The sequence below is a fragment of the Plasmodium coatneyi genome, chromosome 5, assembly GCF_001680005.1.
Source record: "Plasmodium coatneyi strain Hackeri chromosome 5, complete sequence".
In the NCBI taxonomy this organism is placed as follows: domain Eukaryota; phylum Apicomplexa; class Aconoidasida; order Haemosporida; family Plasmodiidae; genus Plasmodium; species Plasmodium coatneyi.
The window spans coordinates 373,676-396,967 of NC_033560.1; the positions used below are offsets into that span (position 1 = coordinate 373,676).

At 42.6% G+C, this 23,292-nt stretch overlaps 8 protein-coding genes across 8 annotated transcripts; 3 read left to right on the plus strand and 5 right to left on the minus strand.

The window, feature by feature from the left end:
* Positions 1–62: 62 nt before the first annotated feature.
* On the minus strand, positions 63–1,316 carry PCOAH_00010540 (Uncharacterized protein; the record flags this gene model as incomplete). Its single annotated transcript, XM_020057863.1, has 2 exons — positions 63–848; positions 969–1,316. 2 exons carry the CDS (start codon positions 1,314–1,316, stop codon positions 63–65), a joined length of 1,134 nt encoding a protein of 377 aa, XP_019913448.1.
* Positions 1,317–2,614: 1,298 nt separating this feature from the next.
* Positions 2,615–4,207, plus strand: PCOAH_00010550 (Uncharacterized protein; the record flags this gene model as incomplete). Its single annotated transcript, XM_020057864.1, has 1 exon — positions 2,615–4,207. One exon carries the CDS (start codon positions 2,615–2,617, stop codon positions 4,205–4,207), a length of 1,593 nt encoding a protein of 530 aa, XP_019913484.1.
* A 765-nt stretch (positions 4,208–4,972) lies between these two features.
* PCOAH_00010560 (Uncharacterized protein) lies at positions 4,973–7,159 on the plus strand (the record flags this gene model as incomplete). The annotated part of the gene is made up of 1 exon (XM_020057865.1): positions 4,973–7,159. The coding sequence occupies one exon, from the start codon at positions 4,973–4,975 to the stop codon at positions 7,157–7,159; it is 2,187 nt and encodes a 728-aa protein (XP_019913520.1).
* A 116-nt stretch (positions 7,160–7,275) lies between these two features.
* Positions 7,276–10,852, minus strand: PCOAH_00010570 (Uncharacterized protein; the record flags this gene model as incomplete). Its single annotated transcript, XM_020057866.1, has 3 exons — positions 7,276–7,506; positions 7,695–10,574; positions 10,826–10,852. The coding sequence occupies 3 exons, from the start codon at positions 10,850–10,852 to the stop codon at positions 7,276–7,278; spliced, it is 3,138 nt and encodes a 1,045-aa protein (XP_019913553.1).
* Positions 10,853–12,156: 1,304 nt separating this feature from the next.
* Positions 12,157–13,401, minus strand: PCOAH_00010580 (Uncharacterized protein; the record flags this gene model as incomplete). The annotated part of the gene is made up of 1 exon (XM_020057867.1): positions 12,157–13,401. One exon carries the CDS (start codon positions 13,399–13,401, stop codon positions 12,157–12,159), a length of 1,245 nt encoding a protein of 414 aa, XP_019913586.1.
* A 948-nt stretch (positions 13,402–14,349) lies between these two features.
* PCOAH_00010590 (Uncharacterized protein) lies at positions 14,350–16,758 on the plus strand (the record flags this gene model as incomplete). Its single annotated transcript, XM_020057868.1, has 1 exon — positions 14,350–16,758. The coding sequence occupies one exon, from the start codon at positions 14,350–14,352 to the stop codon at positions 16,756–16,758; it is 2,409 nt and encodes an 802-aa protein (XP_019913620.1).
* Positions 16,759–17,832: 1,074 nt separating this feature from the next.
* On the minus strand, positions 17,833–18,789 carry PCOAH_00010600 (Oxoglutarate/malate translocator protein; the record flags this gene model as incomplete). Its single annotated transcript, XM_020057869.1, has 1 exon — positions 17,833–18,789. The coding sequence occupies one exon, from the start codon at positions 18,787–18,789 to the stop codon at positions 17,833–17,835; it is 957 nt and encodes a 318-aa protein (XP_019913367.1).
* A 1,723-nt stretch (positions 18,790–20,512) lies between these two features.
* Positions 20,513–22,594, minus strand: PCOAH_00010610 (DnaJ protein; the record flags this gene model as incomplete). Its single annotated transcript, XM_020057870.1, has 1 exon — positions 20,513–22,594. The coding sequence occupies one exon, from the start codon at positions 22,592–22,594 to the stop codon at positions 20,513–20,515; it is 2,082 nt and encodes a 693-aa protein (XP_019913621.1).
* Between the last annotated feature and the right edge of the window lie 698 nt (positions 22,595–23,292).

The following is a 23,292-nucleotide window of genomic DNA, read 5'->3' on the forward strand; positions in this document are numbered from 1 at the left end:
TGTATAAAAATGAGGACGAAGCTGATTCAGCAACCCTGCCAACAAAAGGAACCCCTTCCGACCTACTTAAAATTGTAGTACTTTTTCAAAAGCTGAATGTCAAAGTCTTCGTTATCCTCAAACGAGTCTTCCGTTTCATCTTCGTTCGCATTTTCGAGGACGTCGTCGTTGAGCGGGTCTTCCCGTCCGACGTTCATAAAACTTTGGAACTCTCCATCATCCAAGGCACCTTCTTCTTCCCCCCCTCCGGTACCCTGTCCGTATAAAGAGGGGAAACCATCTTTAAAGTTTTCGGTGTCATCGCGTGGGTAGTGCATCCCATCAGTTGAACCGCTATGATAATCATACAGTTCATCGTAGTAAATGTGTTTGTTGCTTCCTCCGGGTGGAGCTAAAAGGGGATGATTTAGTCCTTCCGAAAGGTGGGTTTTCTGCGTAACTCTGCCCTCCTCGCCGTCTACTACTTCCCCGACCGAATCATCCATTTCGTCATTCCCAATTAGCACGTGGTCATATGAAGACTCATCTTCCAACGCCATCGTGTCCACCATATTTAATAAAGCGTCTTCATACTCCTTCTTCAGCATAAGCTTTAAGTCCTCCCTAGTTAATGTTAGCACTTCCTGTGGGGGCATTAATTTGAGCTTCTCCTTTAGCTTCCTCTTCCTTTCTCTGTTGAGCTTTATGGAGGTCTCCCAAGCGAGTCGGCATATGTTAATCCACAGGCTCTTAGATGGTTCGCAGAAAATCATCTCCAGTTCTAGGAACGAGTTGATCATCCTCTCGTTGAATTTTATGATGGCCGGATGCATGTAGCTGCGCTTCATTTCTTCGATCACCAGGTAGGCCTGTGCGGGGGTTCAGACGGTGCAGCATGAACATAGGAATGTGGTGAGGCATGAACAGAGTAATGTGATGAACTAGGCGGCCGCTACGCTGGCGATGGAGCCACAGAACTGCACACCTACATTTTCATTCTTCTTCTTATGGTTCAACACGTACGAGTGGATCAGAATGGAGTAGATAACCTCGTCATACTTGTGCCCCTCATTTAAAAACTGCTGAATTGTATTTTCAAATAGAGTGAAGTTATGCTCGGTGAGGGCGTTCCACAATTTGAAGTAGTAGATTCTCTTTACTTCGTTTTCGTCCTGTCCCTTCTTTAACTTATTATTCAGGAAAATCTCCTGTCCACCATACTGATTAAACACGTAATCCTTCTTCAACAGGGTGGAGTGCTCATTCACTTCTGGGGCGGTCTTCACATGTTTGGTGTAGTAAATAGATGGGTATATCTTCAGGTACCTTCTTATCATTTTATTAATGGAGTGGCAAGGAAAAAAAAGGAAATGGCCTCCCTTAAAGTGTGTACCATTCCAAGGAGAATGACGCACACTTTGCTTTTGCCTTCCCGTAAGGTGTAAAATATTGGGTGAACACATTTTATGCTTCCCCTAAACTAAAATAACCACCCCTAAATAGCTGTTCTTTGGGGAATCCACAACAGTTTATGTAGACCTATACAAAACTGATGAGGGCGTCCCCTTTGTTGCCATAACGTAGGGTAAAAAAAAAATAAAAATTGCCTCTACCTCGAAGGGGAAGTTATCCCTCCCATATGAAAACCACATGTAAGGTTCATCAGGAAGGGAAGCATGTTCCTCAAAAATTCCAGCTGCTTGAAAGGAAGAACCCTCATTCACATTCATTTATATATACCACCTACTTCACAACGTTGTGGTGCGAAGTGTCCCCAGATTCCACGCCCCCCTAAGTTAGATGGGCGTCAAAAAATCCCGAACACTGGAGCAAGTTTCTTGAAGAAGCACGCCATTTCTCACGTATCGTAGGATTATCTGGATTAACAAATGGGGACACCAAATCGGTTAACCAATTTTTCGACATAGAGATTGTAGCACCGCTGGGTGTGTGAGGGGGAGAGAATCCACGCTGTTATGCAAAAATGCGCGTAAAAAAAGTAGCACATTTGTGACCCCGCCCACTTCACACTTGGGAAAAAAAAAAAAAAAAAAAAGAAAGGTGCCCACACAGGTTAGCATCCCAAGGTGACCATGTTAGCCCCTTGCACTTCTCCCCAACGTGAAACTTTTTCCTCCTCTTTAAAAAGGAGTCGCATTTTTCCAAACTCGAAATAATTTGCCCAATCCGCACATATTTCTTCATTTGTGCTTTTTTTTCCTTTTCCACGTTCTTTTTTTTTTTTTTTTTTTTTTTCCCCTGGAACTTGCCAATTTTGCATTTTCCCTGAAAACAGAACCGCGTGACATTACACTTGGGTCTACCACCCGATATATATACTCCCAGAGAAGAATTGCGGGGGCCGCGTTGGCCAAAGCGGTGATGGGAAAAAAAGTGTTGGACGCATAATATGTCGTAACCACTTTTAACCACAGAAGAGGGCTTAGCAAAATAGCCACGTGGCCCTGGAAGTTTCAATAGCCAAGTATAAAGGGCCAAAAAGGGGGACAACATTCCCATACGGAGCCCTCGTTGTAGGTGCTGGCTGGGAGAGGGGCGAATATAACTGTAGGCAGCTGAGCATCGTCATACACCGCCACGGATCACCGTACCGCACTCCGCATCATCCCCCCAAATGAGCACACCCAGTAAGCGAACCAACTCGGCGGAGGGTCCCCCCTCGACACCGCTTGGGAAGGACAACTCGGAGATGAAAAATAGCGCAGAAGCGAAGAACAGAACAGACACGAAAGAAGGGAGCACATCGCTGCTGAAAGAGCACCACCAATACAACACGTTTGCAAACATAACCCTGTGCCTGATGGGTATGTCCTCCGTGCTCATGTATAACTGCGTCTTGAATACCACCCCCCACATTCACGAACTGCTAAACAGAAACATCGTGGTGTCCTCCACGTTCTTTTTATATTTCTCCGTGTTGGTATTCGTCTCACTAATCAGTGCTTTATTTATCGAAGTGAAGACGAGGACCTATGACATATGTTTTGTCATTTCCTTTGCCCTCCAGTTTGTGTACCCTCTTGTCGTAAAGTACTACTATGATCGGACCTTTATATTTTATTTGCTCATTGGATTTATCGGTGCAACATGCTCCGTAATGAAGACGATGATTTTTTCCATTGCCACCATTGTGTTGAATAGCTCCAAGGTGATTTGCTTATCCTACGGTTTGACTGGAATTTACTCCCTTTTCATTACCACTACGTTTTTTTATTTTTTAATAAGAATAGATAAAGATGTGCATAAGCTTATGCAGTCCATATTTGCCACCTGCGCAATTAACTGCACATTTATTTTCGTCTCCTTCATTTGCTATTCTGTCTTGAAAAGTACCGATGAGTTTAAGCGGAAGTTCAAGATATACCAGGAGGAGACGGAGGCGAAGCGAGCTCGCAGTGGAAGCGGTGCACTGTTCGACAAGGCGGGGGGAACAACCGGGGAGGAGTCCTTTGTCATACCGGTTGAGGGTTCCACTCGGGAGGGTGGCTACAGTGGGAATGAAAGCGACAATGAGAAGCATCCCTCAAAGGAAGCTACGAAGAAAGATGCGAAGAAACCTCTCAATGGTGCAAAGAACGGGGTGGACCCCATGGAGGTAACCCCAAAAAGCCGCTTCTTCCCAGACGCCTCCTCATTCAACGTGAAGGTAAACGAGATGATGAAGCAAGCCAGGATAAAGGCATTCCTCTACAAGAAGTCCCTCGTTTTCCTCTTTTGCACCTTTTACAACATTTTCCTGAAAATTGCAGTTTTTCCAGTTGTCTGCCCAGAAATGTGGACCAAAAATGTGGATGAACGATACATACTAATCGGCATGGTGCAGCTGGGTGACTGCGTCAGTAGGATTTTCCCAACATTTGCAGAGAGTGTACCAGCTTTTAAAAAATTTCTTCTGCCACAAAGGAAGGTATTCATATACTCGCTCGCAAGGACCTTTCTATCCGTCCTATGTTTAGTAATTCCCCTGACAGATATGGCCCTGTTGAATAATTTTCTTTTTAAGTGCGCCCTCATTTTTTCAAATATTTACCTAAATGGCTGGTTTGTCGTTTTGTCCTTTATTAACATTTCCGATGTCTTGAAGCCGCTCAACTCGATGAGCAACGTTGCCATGGTCAGTAGCTTCGGCTCCACGCTGCTCCGGATGGGCTTGCTCACGGGCTACGGTACCTCGATCATCTACAGGCACTACGTCCAGGGGGGCTAAAGCGGTAAAACGGCGAAGCGGTAAAATGGCAAAAAGCCAAACCGCGAAGCGCCACGTTTAACAGAACGTTTGGGACAGCCCAACGGGACTGCGAACCAGTCACTTTATTTTTCAACACTGCACACATTTGTATGATTCGTCATACTTTTTGACCCTCCCGCGTGAGTGTGTGCGCACGTATACATGTTGTATGTGCAGACGAATCGAGGTCGAATTGCCCGTGGCTCTTTTTTTTTTTTTTTTTTCTACCCTGCTCTATTTGAATAGATCCTCGTATTGTGAATTCGACAATTAGGGACCCTTCCTAAAGTGATGCGTGTGTTAACAGGTGCGGCTGTGAAAAGGCATCTGCACACTTTTCCCCCATTGGGAGGTCATAATTAGTGAAGTGTGGCCTAACAGCGGAGTCTGCCACCTGCATGCGTTATTTTATTTTATTTTTTTTTTTCAATGGAACCTAATTAATAAAGAATAAACGAATTAAACATACTTCTTTACCCACTCGAGTGACTTGGTTAATTTTTTTTTTTTCACACCTGCTTTAACCCTCCTTAACCCTTTTAAATAATTTTCATCCGTAGAAATCGAATACGTTCTTCCATTGTTTGCATTTTTCCCATTCGTGTGTTTCCCCCTGGATAACACCATCACGCAGACTGACCCATAAGGAACCTACCATTCGCAGCTCACCAAACAGGTCACCGCCTCCCCAATATAGTATGCGAACCAATTCGCCTATATTGTTTCACTCCAAATTACCGACTTATGCTCATAAAAAAACTTTCTTTTTTACGTTTGCCCCAAAGAGAAATCGTCCTTTTTTTGTTAAAACATGAGGGAGTTTCGACTGTAAGGAGGCTTGGTGCCAAGTCGAAAGGTGCAATTCGTTTTTGCACGCCAAGAAGCGCCACCTTCAGTTCGTTATGTAACGCGACAACGGGCAATCGCCCTCTCGGGGGGGAAGGCAGTTCTTCCATTGCGCAGACGACGCAGGGTACGAATGAGGAGAGCAGTGCCGCCCCGGGGGAATGCACACCAACCCATTGTGGTGAAGGAAACGTGCGTAGTGACCATCATGACCTGAACGACGATGTGTACGAAAGCAGTGAGTGTGTTTACATTAAAGGGGAAAGAAAATTCGTTGTGCGCAGGCGAAAGGGGGGGGCATGCACAGGAGGCTCCTCCAACGGTGATGCGGGGGGGGTGACTGTCTGTGAGGGTGTCCAACCGGGGGAAAACCCTGCGATGAACCCCCAATTTAGCATCGCGCACAGAACTGAAGATTCCAATTTATCCATTTCGGAAGTGGGCACACATTGGGGTTTCCCTTCAAAGGGGAAATCCACAACCATCACCAATGCGGAAAGTGAATCCCCCGGCACGAAGTGCGCACGCCAAAGTGAAGACGAAATTCTTTGGGACACCCCTAAGAACGAAGCGCTCATGAGAATACTCACCGAACCAACTCACCACCTGATGATGCGAAACGAAAGACGCTTCTGTGACTTCCTATGGGTCGTGGCCAAGTCAGGAAAAGGGGGAGAACCAAACTACAAAAGACGAAGGAGTAAAAAGTTAAAGGGAGAAGGATATGGTGGACATGGAGGAAATGTTATTCTGAAAAGTAAAAGAAGCATTTACGATTTAATCAAAATAGAACAAAAGGTTAAAGCAAATGATGGAGAAAATTTTAAAGAAAATAGCCGAGGAAAAGATGGTAGTGATAAAGTTGTATTCGTCCCTGTTGGAACAATTGTACGGAAGAGAATTTACTGTAAGAAGAAGAATGAAAATAATAGGAAAATATATAAGAGTGTTTTTTGGCATCAATTTTTAAAAGAAAATGAAGAACTGTTGGTAGCTCGAGGAGGAAAAGGAGGCATATCATATTCTTTTTTTAAAAAGCATGATTATAGATTACCTGAAAAGGGGGAGAAGATGCTCCTCGAATTGGAGCTCCGACTACTGAACGATGTAGCCTTTATTGGAATTGAGAACAGTGGGAAAACTTCCCTCTGTAGTAGCCTCAGTAGGTACTATGGGAACATTAGTAGCAACATATTTAGCACCACAATACCACACGTCTCCAATATTAACTACATCGATGGGGTTGAAATAACCCTCCTGGATACCCCCTTTCTTTTTCATAACGCACACAAGGATTGCAGCCACGGAAAGAGGATTCTGAGACATCTATACAGAAGCAAGCTTATCGTTTACGTCATCGACGTTGCGAGTGACAAACTTGAAAATGTGGACGACACACAGGTGGAGGACTACTACACGGAGAGTCTAAAGGGGAAGGATGATAAAACGGGGGAGCAAGAATTAATGCCACACATACACAGGGACAACCCCAATGAACAGAAACGTAACCATGTGCACACGTCAGAGGAAGCCCGTGCCAACCTGAAGGACTACCATAACGATACAATAAAGCAAATAAAAATGCTACGAAATGAACTCTTCCTTTTTAATCCTGATTACTTAAAAAAGAAGGAACTTGTCGTTGCGACGAAATGTGACATGCTACACAAAAACGCCCTACTCAATCTAGACTCCCTCTATTTCCGTCTGCAAAATTTGTTCCCCCATATAGAAGTTATTGGCACCTCTGCCAAGTTCGGCCTAGGGATAAAGCTCCTGAGCAGGAAGATAAGGGAGCTTATCTACCCTCAGCACGTCTTAATGAGTCACAAAATGTACGCCAAAAATATAGAAGATTATGTCATCCCTACGCACAGTCACGCCAAGGAGGGACAAAAACGGCTGCAAAATTATGAACTACCAGAAAATGTCAAACACATCTACGACCACAACTACATGGAAAACTTCGACTACTTTTTGAAGAAGACTCGCAGGGAGAAGCATGATGTGGGTGTTACCAACTCTGGAGATGGTAAAAATTTGTTAACGGGGGGTGTTGCTGGTAGTGCAAGGGGCACAACCTAGGGGAAAACAATTGACGTAAGGAGGGACCCACAAAAGGAAGACATACATAATAAGGGTACCCCGGCTGACACAAACGGGAAGAGAAATGATGCAAAATTGCCGACCGATCTTCACCATCAGGGGGAGAAGCTGTTCACGGGCAAATTGCAGTTGTACAATTTACAAAGCTTCTCAACGAACTTCCTACAATGGGCACCGTCCTTGGTGTAGCTCTTCATGTCACTGTTCAACGTCGAGAGGACGATATTTCCGGTTTCCAGGAACTCCAAGTTTTTTTCGTTTTCGCGTTCGATGAGCTTTGTCCTGCAGTGGCGCAGCGGTGGGACGGCGATTGTACCAATCAGGTCCTACACAAAGGGGGGTGGTGAAGGAAGAAGTGGTAACACCCGATGGGAAAGCGTATCTAAAAAGGCAACATTACAGAGTCAACACAAAAACAGAAGCAGCATTAATCACCCTCACACATGTAGAGCCTTGCCGTGTGGACCCCCCTCCGACGCGTGGCACGAACAAAGGGGGGAAAGCCACAACCCACCTTGTTATTCAGCAGAGGATTCAAAAAGGGGTAGAACTCCTGCGCGAAGTAGGAATTCTTGAAGGTGAACAGAGCAGTTAAGCAGCTGCGCAAGTTTTCCTTGAGCAAAAAGGAAGGGATGAGTTGGAAGGAGTTCTGCTTTTTATTGTAAATTACGTTTTCGTGAAAAATGGAAAAGTGAATAGACAGGGGGGTATACACGGAACATAGCAGCTCGTTGTAATTATTGCTGAGGCGTATTTGTGGGAAGGAAGTCGTTTGGTACTTAAAAATTTTGTAATTCAAGGAGTAGTTGCTTTTGGCCTTTTTCCAATTTGCTTTATAGTTTTGTCTCATCTCGTAGGAAGTCTCTCTTGCCCCCGTTCCAGATCCAGAGGAAGAATAATCCGTGGCAGATGTCATGTGCGCACTTGCGAAATCTTCCTCCACTGAGTGGATAAATTTTTTCAGTTTTTTCTCGAGCAAGGAAAAGGTGTTATCCGTGTAGTAGTACTTAACCACGATGAAGTACTCGAACATGCAGCTGTCGTTGCAGATGTGTTTTATGTTGCTAACGTTAAGGATATTATTGTTTCGGAAGAGCACTCGGTCTTTGTATATGTCAGCTCCGGTGGTGGTGGTACCCATATCATCCGGCGCATCAGTGGCAGTGTCTGTTCCTGCAACCGGATGAAGTTTGTCACTGCTCACCCCCCTGTCATAACCATAGTCGAGGAAAAACTGGTAAGATTTGATAAAGTCCTGTATCATTTTATCCATCAAGTTGGAGTTAAAGTTTCTGAACATCTCGTCGATGTACTTAACGTATGTGAACATGTCCATGTCGAAGGTGAAAAGTTCGTCCGAGTGAATAACGACCTTGCCACTGGAGCGCAGGACGTTTAAGGACATAATGTTGTGTAACTTATAGAGGTTGAAATAAACCACGGTATCACCCACCTTGCTGTCGTCATCCAAGAAGTGAAGATAATGGTCAAATATGCCCTCGAAGGAAAGCTCCTCAGAATGTTTATTCAAATATTCATAAAAGAAATAGTAATTGTAGTACAGACTGAAGAAATCAAAGTGCTTGTTCTCGATGTCGCAACATTTCCAACACAGTTGCAGGATCACATACGTGTCCATTGGGATTTTGTTATTTTGTAAAAAAGCAAATTCCGTCTCGTTCTGTTGAATAAGGTTAACTAAACTTTGCAGTGTGATGCCGTACCTCTTCCTTACCACTCTGTGCAGGTCCTCCCTGTACTTCTTAAAGGACGGGATACTTTCTCTCCCCCGTTCTATGTGATGATGCGTGTACAGCTCGTCGTGGATACTTACCAGCTCTATTACCTTAACGAGAAATTCGTATATTATTTCGCTCTTAACGTATCGGAAGCCCCTATTTTTTACGAACAGCAAGTTGTTGGTGCTGTACTTTTGCACGTGCAGTAGGTAGCTGCAGATTTCTTCCGTGGAGAACTGCAAATTTCCGAAGAGGGCCTTCCTACTCAGGTAGATAACGCCATCCTGGTTTGCGCAACCGTTTTGGCCGATTTCCACCTCGAGCGACTCACTGTGCACAATCAGGTAGTACTGAAACAGCAACTCGATGTTGCTAAAAATGGTGGGTTTCTCGGACAGCACGAGTTTCTCCTTGCAGAGTCCCATAATGGACAGCGTTTTGACAAGCTCCTCCTCCATCGCATTATTCGCCCCCTCCGCGCAATTCCCGTAGTACTTAGAAAAAAACGACTTTAAACAAATGGCTAGCGTCCCATCAATATCGTTAAGAAGAATGTTATATGTTTTATTTTTTGTGCACAACACGGCGTCATTAAATTTGCCCAAGTTCAGGCACAACTTGTACAGTATATAATTAATGTCTTTATTGCCCGAGAAAATTAAATTCACTCGATACTTTTTAAGCTTCTCTGAGTTTAGGCTTTCATTTGGCCCATTGTTCATCTCAAACATGTTGTGTCTGTCATGGTGCCCCCCAAACATGCTGGAACTATGGATGTCGTTATTATTCTCCGACGTGTTGTAGTTGTGGCTTTTCAAAAAATCATTGTACTCTTTTATGTACTTATTAAAAATTTTGAAATAAATATGTCCACCGTTTTTTATAATATCCTTCACTTCCTGGTTGATACAAATTAACAGCCACTGATCGTTTATACACTTAATCCTTTTTGATAAATAAATTTGCCAAATTTCGTCCTGTACGATATCTTCCTTTTCCTCATGCTCTTCATTAAAGTCTTCCCTTTTTTTCCCACTCTTCGTAATACTGAGGACGTTTTTTATGGTCGTATTGATTATGGGACTACTGGCAAAAACGAGCGACTTGTCTGCCACATCGCAAACTTCATATATGTAGTTGCACCGATTGTAAATGGTACGCTCATTCTGATTCATCACCTTTTCCATCTCATTACCATACTTGTTGTAAAAGCTGTCATAGGTTGTATACTTCAGCATGCATATGTTTTCATTCTTGGACATTTCATGTATAATCCCATCGATTATATGGGCCGATACGTACAATCTGGGGACTTTCCTCAATTTTCCTACATCGCTCACTATGCTCTTTTGCACCTTTATCTCGTCCTCAAAATTGTAGTGCCATTCCATGTAGGCCCACAGATGGTCAATTTCGTGCACATACTTTTCTCGCTCTGTCAATCCCGCATTCTTCTTCTTTTGTGTGCACTGATTTTTCTGTAGATTGAATATGTTTCCCTCCTGGTTCACTAGCTTCTCATCACTAATGATGTTCTTTTCTTCCATCAGAAACTCGGAGAAGTCTGCCTGAATGTCCAGGAGCATCAGGGAGTAATCGCTTTCCCGGCTGATCCCCCGCTTCAGGGGCACGATTTCGCAACCATTCTCAAGGTACTGCGGTGAAAGGGTATTGGATGAAGTGGGAGAAATTTACAAAATGTACGTGTCTAGGGTTGGAAGCTCCCTGTGCTACCATGTTCAGTGCCCTAAGGATGAGCACTCCAACCGTTCGAAGGTCAACACCGTCGAGAAGAACACCTTCCGCAAGTGCCCACTCGACTGGACAAAACAAACACATGCATGCCCACGCCACACACATCAGAGGCAAGGTACATCTACCTCCCTTTTCATGTTAAAATTATTACCCATTTGTAGGATCTCGTTCCGTTCATCCTTCCGCCGCGTCCCTCTAGAAATATTTGTCCGGGAGATGCGGCCAAAGGGTTATTATTGATATCTCACAGGAAGGGTCACCTTGAGAATATACTTTGCCGTGCACAAATGGTACACATACAAATGGTGCACATAAATTATGTACATACAAATTACATACACATACATTGCATACACATACATTGTGTACACATACAAATGGAACACCTCCTTCTCTCTTCCCAATTTCGAGCTTGTTCCATTTAAAGGATAAAATAAATTATAAATCAGAAAGGGACCTGCCTATGAACATGCGCACATCTATATTTTTAAAGGGCTCCTTTATTCTGTCGGCACCTTGGAAGATCCACTTAAGCCGCGTTTCCGGAACACCCCATGTGCGCAATTATTTTACGCGCTTACTGTTCTAAACGGGAATGGAGCAAATTTTGTAGCTATGGTGCCTTTGTGGTGTACGTGAAAGGCTTCTATTTATTTTTCTCCTTTCTTAACATATGTATATTTTTTTTTTTTTTTTTTTTTTTTTTTTTTTGTTTCCCTTCACCCAGCGCGGAGGTAAACTGGTACACATGCTAACCCTCATTCGTGCGCTCATTTTGTCATAAGCAGGAGGTGCACTTTTGCTTCCCCTGTTAAGATGCCCACTGGGTGGTGCTTCTACGTAGCAGCTTCTTCACTTTCACACTGCAGGATCTTAGATGCGGACTTAGAATCAGCGCTGTGGATAGGACCTCCACACGGGTATACCCCCTCCAATGAATTCGCCTCGGCTTTTCCCTTATTGAGCGTAGGAAGTCACCCGAATAGGAGTAATTAAATGAATGCACAAACGAATACGCAAATAAATATATTATTAAAAAAAAAAAAAAAAAAAAGACAATTTCGCTGGCGCTTCCCTCTTAACTGCAAAGCGCATCGGAAAATTGGTTCCCCTCAAAGGGGTAAAAAAAATACAATCAGGAAAATCCCCAAATTAGGGATTCAAACAGATTTTTATTCACAGACGCGCACGGTACACACGCACACACTGCGTTCGATTCGATTCAGTTCACTTCAACAGTTCCTTGCGCGATGGGAGAATCCCCCTTCAATACACCTTGAACTTACACGCAGCTTGGCGAACACGTCGCTAAGATGACCTACACCCCAGCATATCTTTTCAACCAATTTGTTACGCATAGAGAAGTTCACGCAACGCGACATCATACGACGTGCCTGTGTATGTGTGTGCGTGTTGGTGTGTTCTTTACCCATCCCACGAAAGCGACCCACCTATTTCTGGGATGGTGGGAGCTACCATATTCTATGCTGGTTCCTCCTCATCGCAGAACTGAATCATCGGGTCGGTGGCATTCTCATGTATTGACGGCTTAAATTTGCCCCTAGGTCTTTCCTTCAAATTCCAGTAATCGTACACATCATCATGCTTGCACAAATATAAAATCTTTTGATCTATGGATTTGTTGCTTACCACACACAGAACAACATCGCCCACTTTGACATCACGAAACTGCGCAACGGAAGATGGGGTGCATGCAATTCCTTTCCGTGTACTATTTAGTTTAAAAACACAATTTAGCATCGACTTACTTACCAACATGGCTTGGACAATGTTCCCCCGTTTGGCCAAATCGACGGGTAATTTATAGCGCGAATTCATAAAACAGTAATTTACAAAATCTTTCGATTTTTCCAAAACGATTTTCTTTGAAATCATATTATCGAAAATTCTGTACAGGGGGAATAAGTACTTCACATTTTTTAAGGCATAAATGATAGACATTTTACTTAATGGTCTAACTTCCCAAATTTTTTCATTCTTATACATTTCCTTTTTGATGCTACTTAAACACTCATCCTTAATCCCCAAATAATCGTTCAAGAGTTGGAGAAAGCTTACTTGATATATGTCATTACTTCTGTTCTTTTCCATCAGTAGCATGTGCGCCCTGGACGTATCGTAAACGTTTTCGAATTTTATTCCCAGCTGGTTGTATAGGGCGGAGCTATCTTCCCTGCAATCGTGTACCAATTTTAGTGTTTTCTTATTTTCGATTATTTTTTTAACACTTTTTATGACTGACATTTTTAGCAAGTCGAATATGTAGTACTTCTCACGGGATAAACACTCACTTTTGGGATATGTTCCTCCTAGGGTTCTTTCCTCCGTGTACACCTGCATTATGCATACCTTTCCATACTTCCCCAAATTCGTCCCCTCAAAATCTACTGCAATGATGTCGTTTTGGTTTATTTCTTCAGCGGCGTCATTGCCGTCCTTTTCATTTTCTACAATCTTTATGTCTTTATAGCTACTTTTCTCAGTGTAACTTCCAAACGGGGTGGAAGGCTGGTTCGTGTTCTCTTGGCCACATCCTTCTTCACGCTCTTCCGAAATGGTCGAAATGAACTTGCTGCTGCAAAACAACTTTCGCCTTTTTACTGCATCCCCATTTTGTACCTTCCTCAAAAAGCATATACTAACTACGTTTCGGAAGAATGGTATGCCTTTTTTGATCGCGCACTTGTTGCTGTGATATAGGTACATTTCAAAATAGCATGTTCTTTCGGAAATTCAGTGCAAAGGGGCTTATACCACACTATTTATTTTAGTAGCACAAAACCGAACGGGAGAACAGCTTTAAATGTTTCCCCCATATGGCTGCTAAACCGGTAAAGTATCGTTCTTCCCGAGTTGAAAATCTGTGAGGGGGAAGTGTCGATATTTTTATCCCCACAGGGTGTAGCGCTGTTCGGATTGGTATGAACAGCTTCGAAACTAATGAACATGGAAAAAAAAAAAAAAAAAAAAAAAATATTCCCAAAAGAGTAAAGCACAAAATAGCTATTTAAAAAAATAGCTGCGATCCCGTATGCCACGCATGCTTGCACACACGACATGCGGTTGCCACGAAAAAAAACAACTGCAGCGTTGTAAAAAAGAGAAAAAAAATATGAACAGGCAAGGTTGTTCTTCCATTTCGAGCTATTTCTAAGTTTTTTTTTTTTTTTTTTTTTTCCCATTTTGGCTACCTGTGCACAAATTTTACAATTTGTTAAAAAAAAACTTAATCCATGCAAAAAATAAGCTGCGTTTATATTTTATGCTTTTTTCCTATAGATCCTTTCATTTCCTTTTCGCAGCAAGATTACCATATTGGAATATTCATTTTTTTACATTTTTTTCGAAAACTTTAAGGTACATTTTTAAAGGTGTCCAATCTACGTCTCCAACAATTATACACACTCACAACATAGTATACGCTTTAATATACTCACACTTTTCACGAACTGTCCTTTTTGCACCCCATCAATGCGTGGACATTCTGCGTGAGGCCAAATTCACTCCCACAGCATACACCTATTACACATTAGCAAAAAAAAAAAAAATACGAGTTTCATTTTATTACCCTGTGTCTGCATCCTTTGAATTACAATTTAGCAACGCTCTCACAATTACAACACCTCATTTTGATAAAACATTTTTTTTCCCATGATGGAAGAAGCCAGTTGCATCCCTGGGTACAGAAACATAAACGCGCAGCTGCTGTACAGGCTGCAAGAAGACTACGCATTCGTTAATGATATAAGAGCTAGGAAGTTCTTTTACAATCCATACTTCCGCAAAGAACCAGAGGGCTCATATGTCAAGGAATACCACGAGAAGTATCCGATTGGCGGACCGCTGAAGGGGTGCGTGTTTTCTCCCCTTACTATGGCGCAGCAAAAAATGAACAGACAGTGCAACCCGTTTGTGTCCTACCCGTACGGGGTTCCTCGAGATCCCCCATATGAAAAGTGCTCCAAATGTAGAGGGAACAAGAAAAGTAAAAAAGGGAAGCGGGAGAAAAAGGAGAAAAACCGTCATCAAAGTGATCATCAAGGTGATCATCAAAGTGACTTATTCGCTTCGAAATTGAGCTCCCCCATTGATTACAACCCACCGCAGGGGAATTCGCAGCTTAATGAAGACAACCATTTTGATCAGACTTGGGAGTACCCCCCGGTTCATTATCCACAGGAGGGAAGCAGCCAAAATGGGGATTCACCTTACAGCTCGTTCGAAATGAACACTCCGCACGACTTGGAAGGTACATATGTGCATGCCAATGATGTAGAAAGCGCGTCTAACGAATTGGAGAGTCCAAGAGAGAACTGCGTCAACTACGTCGATGTTGACAAACCTGAGTACCATTACAGCTACAATGAAAAGGCAAATAGAAATTCTCAGGAGGGGCTACAAAAGGTGGACGAGAACATTTTTCAGCACAGGAGTGATTCTCACCTGAGTGACGATGGCGAACGCCCCTCTGAGCAGAAAGTCACTTTTGATGTGAAAGGAGAAGATCAATTCAGCACGATGTTTGCAGATTCGGATGAGGAGATGGCAAGTCCCCATAATGCGGAAGCGCAGGATGAAGTCGAGGGTATCTTAAGTCAGTACATAAACGATATTAAAAAGAAAGGGCCGAATGGTAGGAAGCATCAAAACAAGGGGAGCACAAGTGGGGATGATCCGTACGACACACCTGTACGGATCAAAAGGGACGCGGAGGATTTGCACGATAACGAAATGGTAGCCGTGAAAATGAGCGTGCAAGAGAAGGGAAAAACACCCAAAACGTCGGACGTACGACCTGGTGACGGCGCAAAGGGAGATAAGCACGACAAGCGGCCCATCAAACAGGTCAAAATTTGCGAACATGAAAATGTGTTGAATAAGTACAGCGTCACTGAGAACTCCAAAATGGAGGACACTTCGAATGAGCGTTTGAAAGTGGGAGTATCATCGGGGAGAGGTTCCCCCGATTCGCGCAGTCCGCGCAGTCCATACAGTCCGCGTAGTGTGCACAATACCCGCAGTCCTCGAATCTTGTCCAATCAGCCCAATGCCGAAAGGGAGAAAGCGTCGGAACATCACGGCAGAGTATGCAGACAAGCTATTCCAAAGAACGAAGCAGCAAAGAAGGATGTCATACAGTCAAGATATAAAAGAGAAACTGCTAACACCCCACAAATGTCCAAATCAAATGAGGAAGACAAATGGGGAGCCATTTCTGCGAAAAAAGGTGCACCGAAACAGAGGATGGGATACAACCCACATAGGGAAATTATGCCACCAAAAAGGAAAACTGAGAAGAAAGAATTAGCTTATAAAAACTCCAAAATAGCAATTGGGAGAGCCAAATCTTTGAGGTTTAGAAGAGATACAGTCACTTTCAACACAAAAAATATTAACTTCCAACAGAGGAAAAAAAGTATGCTGAGCAAACAAAAATCGATGGCCGTACCGAAGCTCAAAAAGCAAAACACTGTAGCCTTGAAGAGGAGAAAAACCATGTCTAGGCTAAATTCTATGAAGAACCCACCTTACACCATCGTCTTAAACAAAAAGAAGGTCATGAATATGAACAAAGGGGTGCATCCTTCGGAGAACAAGAAGGATAAAGTGAGTGGTACTACGACTACCCCTTTTGCCGCGAGGAAAATGCTCGCTAGATCAAAGACCAAGGTCCTCGTTGACAATGAAACGAAAATATTTAAAAAGGAAAATGTGAAAATGGTTTCAAGCACCCCCTTTAAGCCGATTGCATCTTCTGTGGAAAGTACCACACGTAACGAGCCAGAAAATGGGAAACAGAAAAAAGAAATGGGCACAACCGGAAGTGCCAACAGAGAGAGTGCACACCTGAGCGCTAATGCGGATAAAAGAAGAACCTACAATAGCTCTGTTAGAAATAAGCTGAAATCGAAAAAGGAGGAAATGTTCCAAAATATTATATCCTTGACGAAGAACATGAAGGAGAAACCGCTAAAGAAGAAGTACAACGATCAGATTGACCCACGCGATTTGCTATCGCTCACGTCTAACAATAGCAGCGCTGCGGCGGACGGTGATTTGTAGTGGGCACAAAACAACATGCTCTGGCCGTTGTGGTAATTCCCCCAGTGGAGAGAAAAACTTGTACGGATGTTTTCTTTTTTTTACTACACCCTCCCGCTTGGCCGATGCAGTGAGGTTGCATTCCTGACCGAGCAATGTGAAGAAGAAGCGAATCCATGGCAAGCTTTTGCAACAGACGCATTGTAACGTCGCTCAAAATATTGCTCTACATATGCAATGTTTTTTGGAGACGTTCATTTTGCCCTTCACCGCGTCTTAGGAAGTGCATTATACCCATCTGGTGCGTAAATTAGACACCTTTTTTGTACTTCTTTTGTCCTTTTTTGTCCCTTTTTTTGTCCCTTTTTTGTCCCTTTTTTGTACTTCTTTTGTCCTTTTTTGTCCCTTTTTTTGTCCCTTTTTTGTCCCTTTTTTGCCCCCTTTTTTGATGTTGGCTCCCACGTTTAGTGCACTACTGCACCAGTCGCAGGACCAGTTTGAAAGACTTCTCTCGTTCGCTGAACGGGGTTTACACCTTTACTCGCACACGTTGCGTGAAGCATATCTGAGAGAGCACCAAAAAAAAAAAAAAAAGATCAATCGATCGATCGACGCGCATCTTCTGCTCGACAGCTATTCCAAAAATGGACAAACTTTCACAAAAGGACCAAAAAATTATTATAACGCTTTAGGAGTTTTTTTGAATATGGTGAAAAAAAAGGACTATGAACAAATATCATTTGGTAGAGAAAAAAGAAAGGAGCAGAAAAAAGGGTGATGCAATTTGCTCAAAATAGTTTTTACATGGATAGGTAGCTTTACCTTTAGGAAGGATACACAGGAGGAATTCCTTTTTTTGAAAAAACGATATATACAAAATTGGCGATAATTACGAGAAGAAATGGATGTTCATGTGAAGCAGTCAGTGTGTGCACACACCAGTGTGCATTTCTACTTCTCCTTCTCCTAGTGCTGTTGCTCACCCCGTCACTACTTGTCAGCACTACGATGTGAGAGGCTGGCTGTCTTCACATAATTTGTACCAGCTCACATAAACACACCCGTACAGCAGTGTTTAGAAAAAGGAAAAAAAAGCTAGGCGAATTTCTTCAACAAATTGTTCAGGTAATCCATAGTTATGAGGGTAATCATAGCATGGGGCGCAATACGTACATAGTAGGTTGAGTAACTTGCGTAGAAGATGGATATGCCCCCCTTTCTGTATAACTGGAGTGAGCAGTCAAGCATGTTTTTGTAGGGCATTTTCTTCGTCACAGGATCGACTTTCATTTTCTGCATGCATGTTTTGACAAAATCGAAAGGTAAACTTAGAGTGACGGCAAAAAAGCCACTAATCACACTAGCAACGAGATTGGTTTTCATACCTACGCCTAGATATTTTTCTAGGTACTCTTTCGATTGATCATATGTGGATAGCATACCCAAGTTTAATGACATAGCTCGTGCAATGGTTGGCACGGATCCTTTCCATAAGGCAAAAATTCCTTCTTCCTTTGAAATTCTATACACAGCATTGAAAACGCCTGTGTAGTTTCTTTTCAATTCTTTGGGTAGGGTATTATCAGCTTGTAGTCTAATTAGGGATAAATCTGCTGGGTTTCCCATGAAGGCACCTAACCCTCCAGCAGCGAGTGCACAAAAACATTTTTTATAAAATGGCAAAGGTTGCCCTTCTTCCTTTACCATATCAGAGAAAGTCCTAAATAATCCTAACCTTCCCGTGGTGTACACAATTTGTCGGGTCAGCCCTGCATCTAACCCTTTATACAGAGACAGTACGCCTTCATTTACTATGATATTTTTGCCTACAATAAATGGGTTCTTAACTGCGTTTGCTCCTTCAGCGTTCAACTGAATCCGCACCTTGATCATGTCAAGTGGCTGCACACAGAAAGTTGCAAACATCCCACTGGCCCCACCCACTGCAAAGGGCTTTACCTTTTCCAACAGGCTCTTTTGGTCATTGATTTTTTTTTTTATTTCTACATTTGAGCTGTCCTCCAAATCGTACTTGGCAATATCTTTGTTCATTTTGTTGGGGGAAAAGTGGACCTCCTCAATATGCACCTTTTGAATGTGTCTTCTCACGTGCGTTCACGCACATGTGGGTTGTGGAATGGGTGGCTGGGTCGGCCCTAAGGGGGGGAATGTCTACACGGGGGAAACACACACATACACACATATACATGTTCGAATGAAGGTGCATAAACGTGGGTTAAGGCCACACAGGTGTGTGCACGAGTAGAAGGGAACACCCTTCTGTTCATGCAAATACGCATAAAAGTTATAAACGTGAGATGAACTTATCCCCGAGCCTACCTTTTTTCTCCTTCCTCGAATTCTCTCACGGGTAATGCTACACTTTTTTTTTTGCGGCTGAAAATTGTCATTCCTCACGCGGCATTATCGGTGAACTGAAAAAGGTGGAAAAAGAATACGCCACAACAGTGTGGTAACATAGGCGCTTACGGAGGTCACCACGTATAAACGTATAAACGTATGAACGTACGTACACACGCATGAGCCTACGTGTTTAGGGCGCGCGCGCCGTGGTGTCCGACCCCTACTGGGGACTCCCCTCACCTGGTTAAATCAAACTCCACATGAAATTTTCACGCCGATGGGCTGATACCTACATATGCTCAATTGTAATTTTTTTTTTTTTTTTTTTTTTTTTTTAGTAAGTATCAAGCGGCACGATGGGATGAGCTCCAACAAACTGTCATATTCGCATGAAATGAATTTCCCTCTCCTAGGAAAAGGTGCACTCCCTTTTTTGGAAGGCTCACATGAGGGATGTATCATTTGGTATATACTTCATAGGCCTTTTGCAAAGGCGGGAAGGGTAGAGTAACAAAAAAAAAGAGCGAGAAAAAAAAAAAAAAAAAAAAACTAAAACCATCAATGTATTTCTTCCAATGGATGGCTTAACAAAATTGTAAATTGTATATATTGGGACGCTCGTGCTGATGAGAAAAAAACAATTCGAACCGCAAAGTTAAAAAAAATATATTTTCCACCCTCTTTGCCTCGTTGAAAGGGATATATGCACGTGTATACAAACGTGTAGGTGCATACAATACGCAGTGGCGACTGCGCAGCCCCACGCGTTGGCTACGAACAACATGCATGAGGGCCATGTTCTGAGGTGCTTAACTTAAGGGTGCCCCCTTTATACGTCCTTGCCTCGAACGCATACAAAAATCTGCATGCATTTGAGGAAAAAAAAGGTCAATATGTTACTCTGACAGAAGGTTTCCCCGGGAGAGGGTAACCATGTTAGAGCTATACTCAACCCGTGCTACTAAACCAAATGTTCATCTGCTTCATTATGCGTGTGTGGTTTAAACGTTAGGGGTGGCGTACTTGGCGCCGTTCTAACAACACCATTTCTGCAATTTTATGAGTGGGTCAAACTGGACCGGATGGGGAAGCGTAAAAGTCAAGCATGCGCGACTGTTCAGTGAAGTTTCCCCTAATGGGCCTATCGCATCAGCCAAGCGCTAGTTAATCCGCGCAAAAAAAAGAAAAAAATATATATACTAGCAGCTACATTGGCAATGGGTTTAAGTAAATCGGTTTGTTCATTCCATGGAGGTGATAGTTCGATGAGTTCATCAGATGTACATGATGGGGTGCACACACGGAAAACCGCCAGAGCGCGGCTACCGTGGGAGGTAACAAAAAAAGGGAAAAACGTGACGTGCAAGGAGTGCCCAACAGGAAGGCGCTAACATTGTTCAGGAACACTCGGCTAATTAGCAAGGAGGAGCAGAAAATCCTTGATGTTGGTGACGAGGAGCGTGGCGCCCATGGAGGCGGCCAGACAGGCGTACCTCAACTTGCCGTAGTTCTTAAAGGAAGGGTAGAGGAAGAACCCCACCACGGCGGAAAGGATGACTTGCATTGGGGAAGTTCTCTTAAAAATGTTATACAACCGATAGGAGAAGGTTTTCTTCGGGTTATAGAGACAGTTAACTTCCATGGGTAGGCAATATTTGGGTATTTTCTCAAAAGTCAATATTTCAATGTCTTTGTAAATGTTGGAGAGGAAAGAAAGGTCTTCCTTCTTCTGGGAGTAGTTACTTAAATTCTTTATTTCGTTGATTGTGGCGAAGGTGTTCGCAGAGTAGTCCATAAAGAAGGAGTCATACGTGTTGACAGATTTTTCCTTCGCAAATTTGAGGAAATTTTTTGTCATGTTGGATTTTAGTAGGTACACCGGCTGAATGAACATGCTACTGTCAGATTCGTCTGCGCCCAACTTGGAGGTAAAACTGGCGTAGGAGTTATTCACATGTTGATAAATTTTTTTCAAAGAGGTTAGTGTATCTTCGTTGTTGAGACTGTCGATGATGGTGACGTAACAGTAGGTGTGTCTCGACCCGACGGTGGAACAAACGGAATCCACATTGGTAGCGTTAATTTCTACCAAGTTTTTCATCAGGGCATCTTTATATACATTTTTAATATTCGTGGAGGAGATTCTTCTGATAATTTTCACTTGCTCTTTATTATTCACCAAAATGAAGTAGTCGATATTTTCGTTCTCCTTAATGTAGTCACTTTTTTTAACACTGAGCACTTTTAAAGCGTCGATGATTTCTTTTTTGAGTGGCTCATTTGTTAGATGCTCAATTTCGTCGTAACGTATGGCATACGTGGTGTAAATGTTTCTATACTTGAAGGTGATGTGTTTGACCTGGAGACTTAACTTACTTTTATTGGAGAGGAGAAGCACTTTATTATTTTTGTCAATGTGGGAAGATCCACTCTTACTAACAGGGTCACTCTTCTTCATCAGGGAAGAATACGCCTTATTAAAATGTTGTACGTTATATATTAAGTTCGGATAATAGTTATTAATATAAGATTGGAAATCCTTCGACGTGGCGTTAAATATGTTTGAGTATAAGTGGTAGGTCCCATCTGGAGCTAGGATAAAAATGGTGGGAAAAATCTTCACATTGAATGGTACTTTAGACTTAACTAATTTTTTGTCTGTCAGTATGTTTATACGTCCAAAGGAGATGTACTCATGATATTTGTCAAAAGCTTCTTCCCAAATTTTGGAGAAATTTAAACTTAAATTATCTGTGTCTGAGTAAATCTGAATAATCCAGTAGTCGTTGGAGTTTTCCACCAAGTCCTTATAATTTCTCATCGTCAAATTGACACTGTTGGACTCAATCAGTTTTAGCACTTTTCCTTTCGAATGATCATATGCCTTTTTCAGCCTCGGATCGGACAACGTTTTATACGCCTTTGTAATGTCTCTAAACTTCTTGTCACAATCTTTACAATCCTTATTGCTATCCGGATGGTACATTTTCGATAAATCACGATAATTCTTTTTTATCTTATTTATGCTGTCTCCTCTTTTGCATTTTAACACCTCGTAATAATCAAAGGAGTCTCCCTCCTCCAAGTATTTCTCCAAGGAATATTTCTCCTCCAAATATTTAAACGTTATCAGAGTCATAAAGGATAAAATGATACCTATAATTATTATGTTGTCAGTTAGGAACTTTATTTTGCTTTTGAACATGTCCATCGGGGTCTTCTCAATGTTACTCTGTTTTCCACTTTTTGCATTCTTACTTTGGCTACTACTGATTATGCCTTTTTTATCCTTTTGCTCGTTTTTTTTCTTCTTCTGTTCGTCTTTTTTTTTCGTTTCCTTCTCGTCACTGTACTCTGCGCTACTATTCTTTTCCACATTTTTATCGTTTTTGTGCTTGTCGCCCTTCCCCTTGGATGAGGACTTCCCCTTCAGACTGAACGAGCTCAGCTCCGAGGACTCCGGCCCCGTGTCGTACGACGACATGCTCTTCATGGTGGGTTAGTAACTACTTAGTAAAGAAATAAATAGCGGCTACACACCAGGGGGTGGTAAATGCAGGATGGGGGACGATGTACCTGGAGGGAAAACACGGGCCCTCCCGCTTGGGATAGCACTATCGATTTAGATTTCCACGCTGCTACACTCCCGCTTCGCCGTTCCCTGGCTCGATGAACTGCTTACGTGGGCTCAAATTTTAAGGAACTTTCCAGCGTGCTAGGTCATGTTCCTTCTTACTATACGTTCATTGGGTTTCCTAACAACTAGCTCTTTTCTCTTCTCTGCTTGACTTTTTTTTTTTTTTTTTTTTTTTTCGTTTTGCTCTATTTCATTCGCCAATCATTCTCCTATTTTGTGCTTGCTACGATTTGTATCCACACTTGTAAAAAAGGTTCTCTTTTTGCTTTTTCGTTTTTTTTTTTTTTTTCTATGTGGGGATAGAAAAAAAACGCCATTTTTTTTAAGCCACTGTTTTCGTTCCAATGTATCATGCACAAAAAAAAAAAAAAAAAAAAAATATCCGCTTTAGCTCCACATATGCCCAACTATAAGCGGATGCGATTTGCAGAAGGAGAGGATCCCCATCTGTTGGCGGAGTCACGCACTGCTATAGTTAAGTCACCGTTCGGCGGACCACTTGCAACGAGTTGCCATGTTCGCAGTTAAGGGAAAAAAAAAAAAAAAAAAAAAAT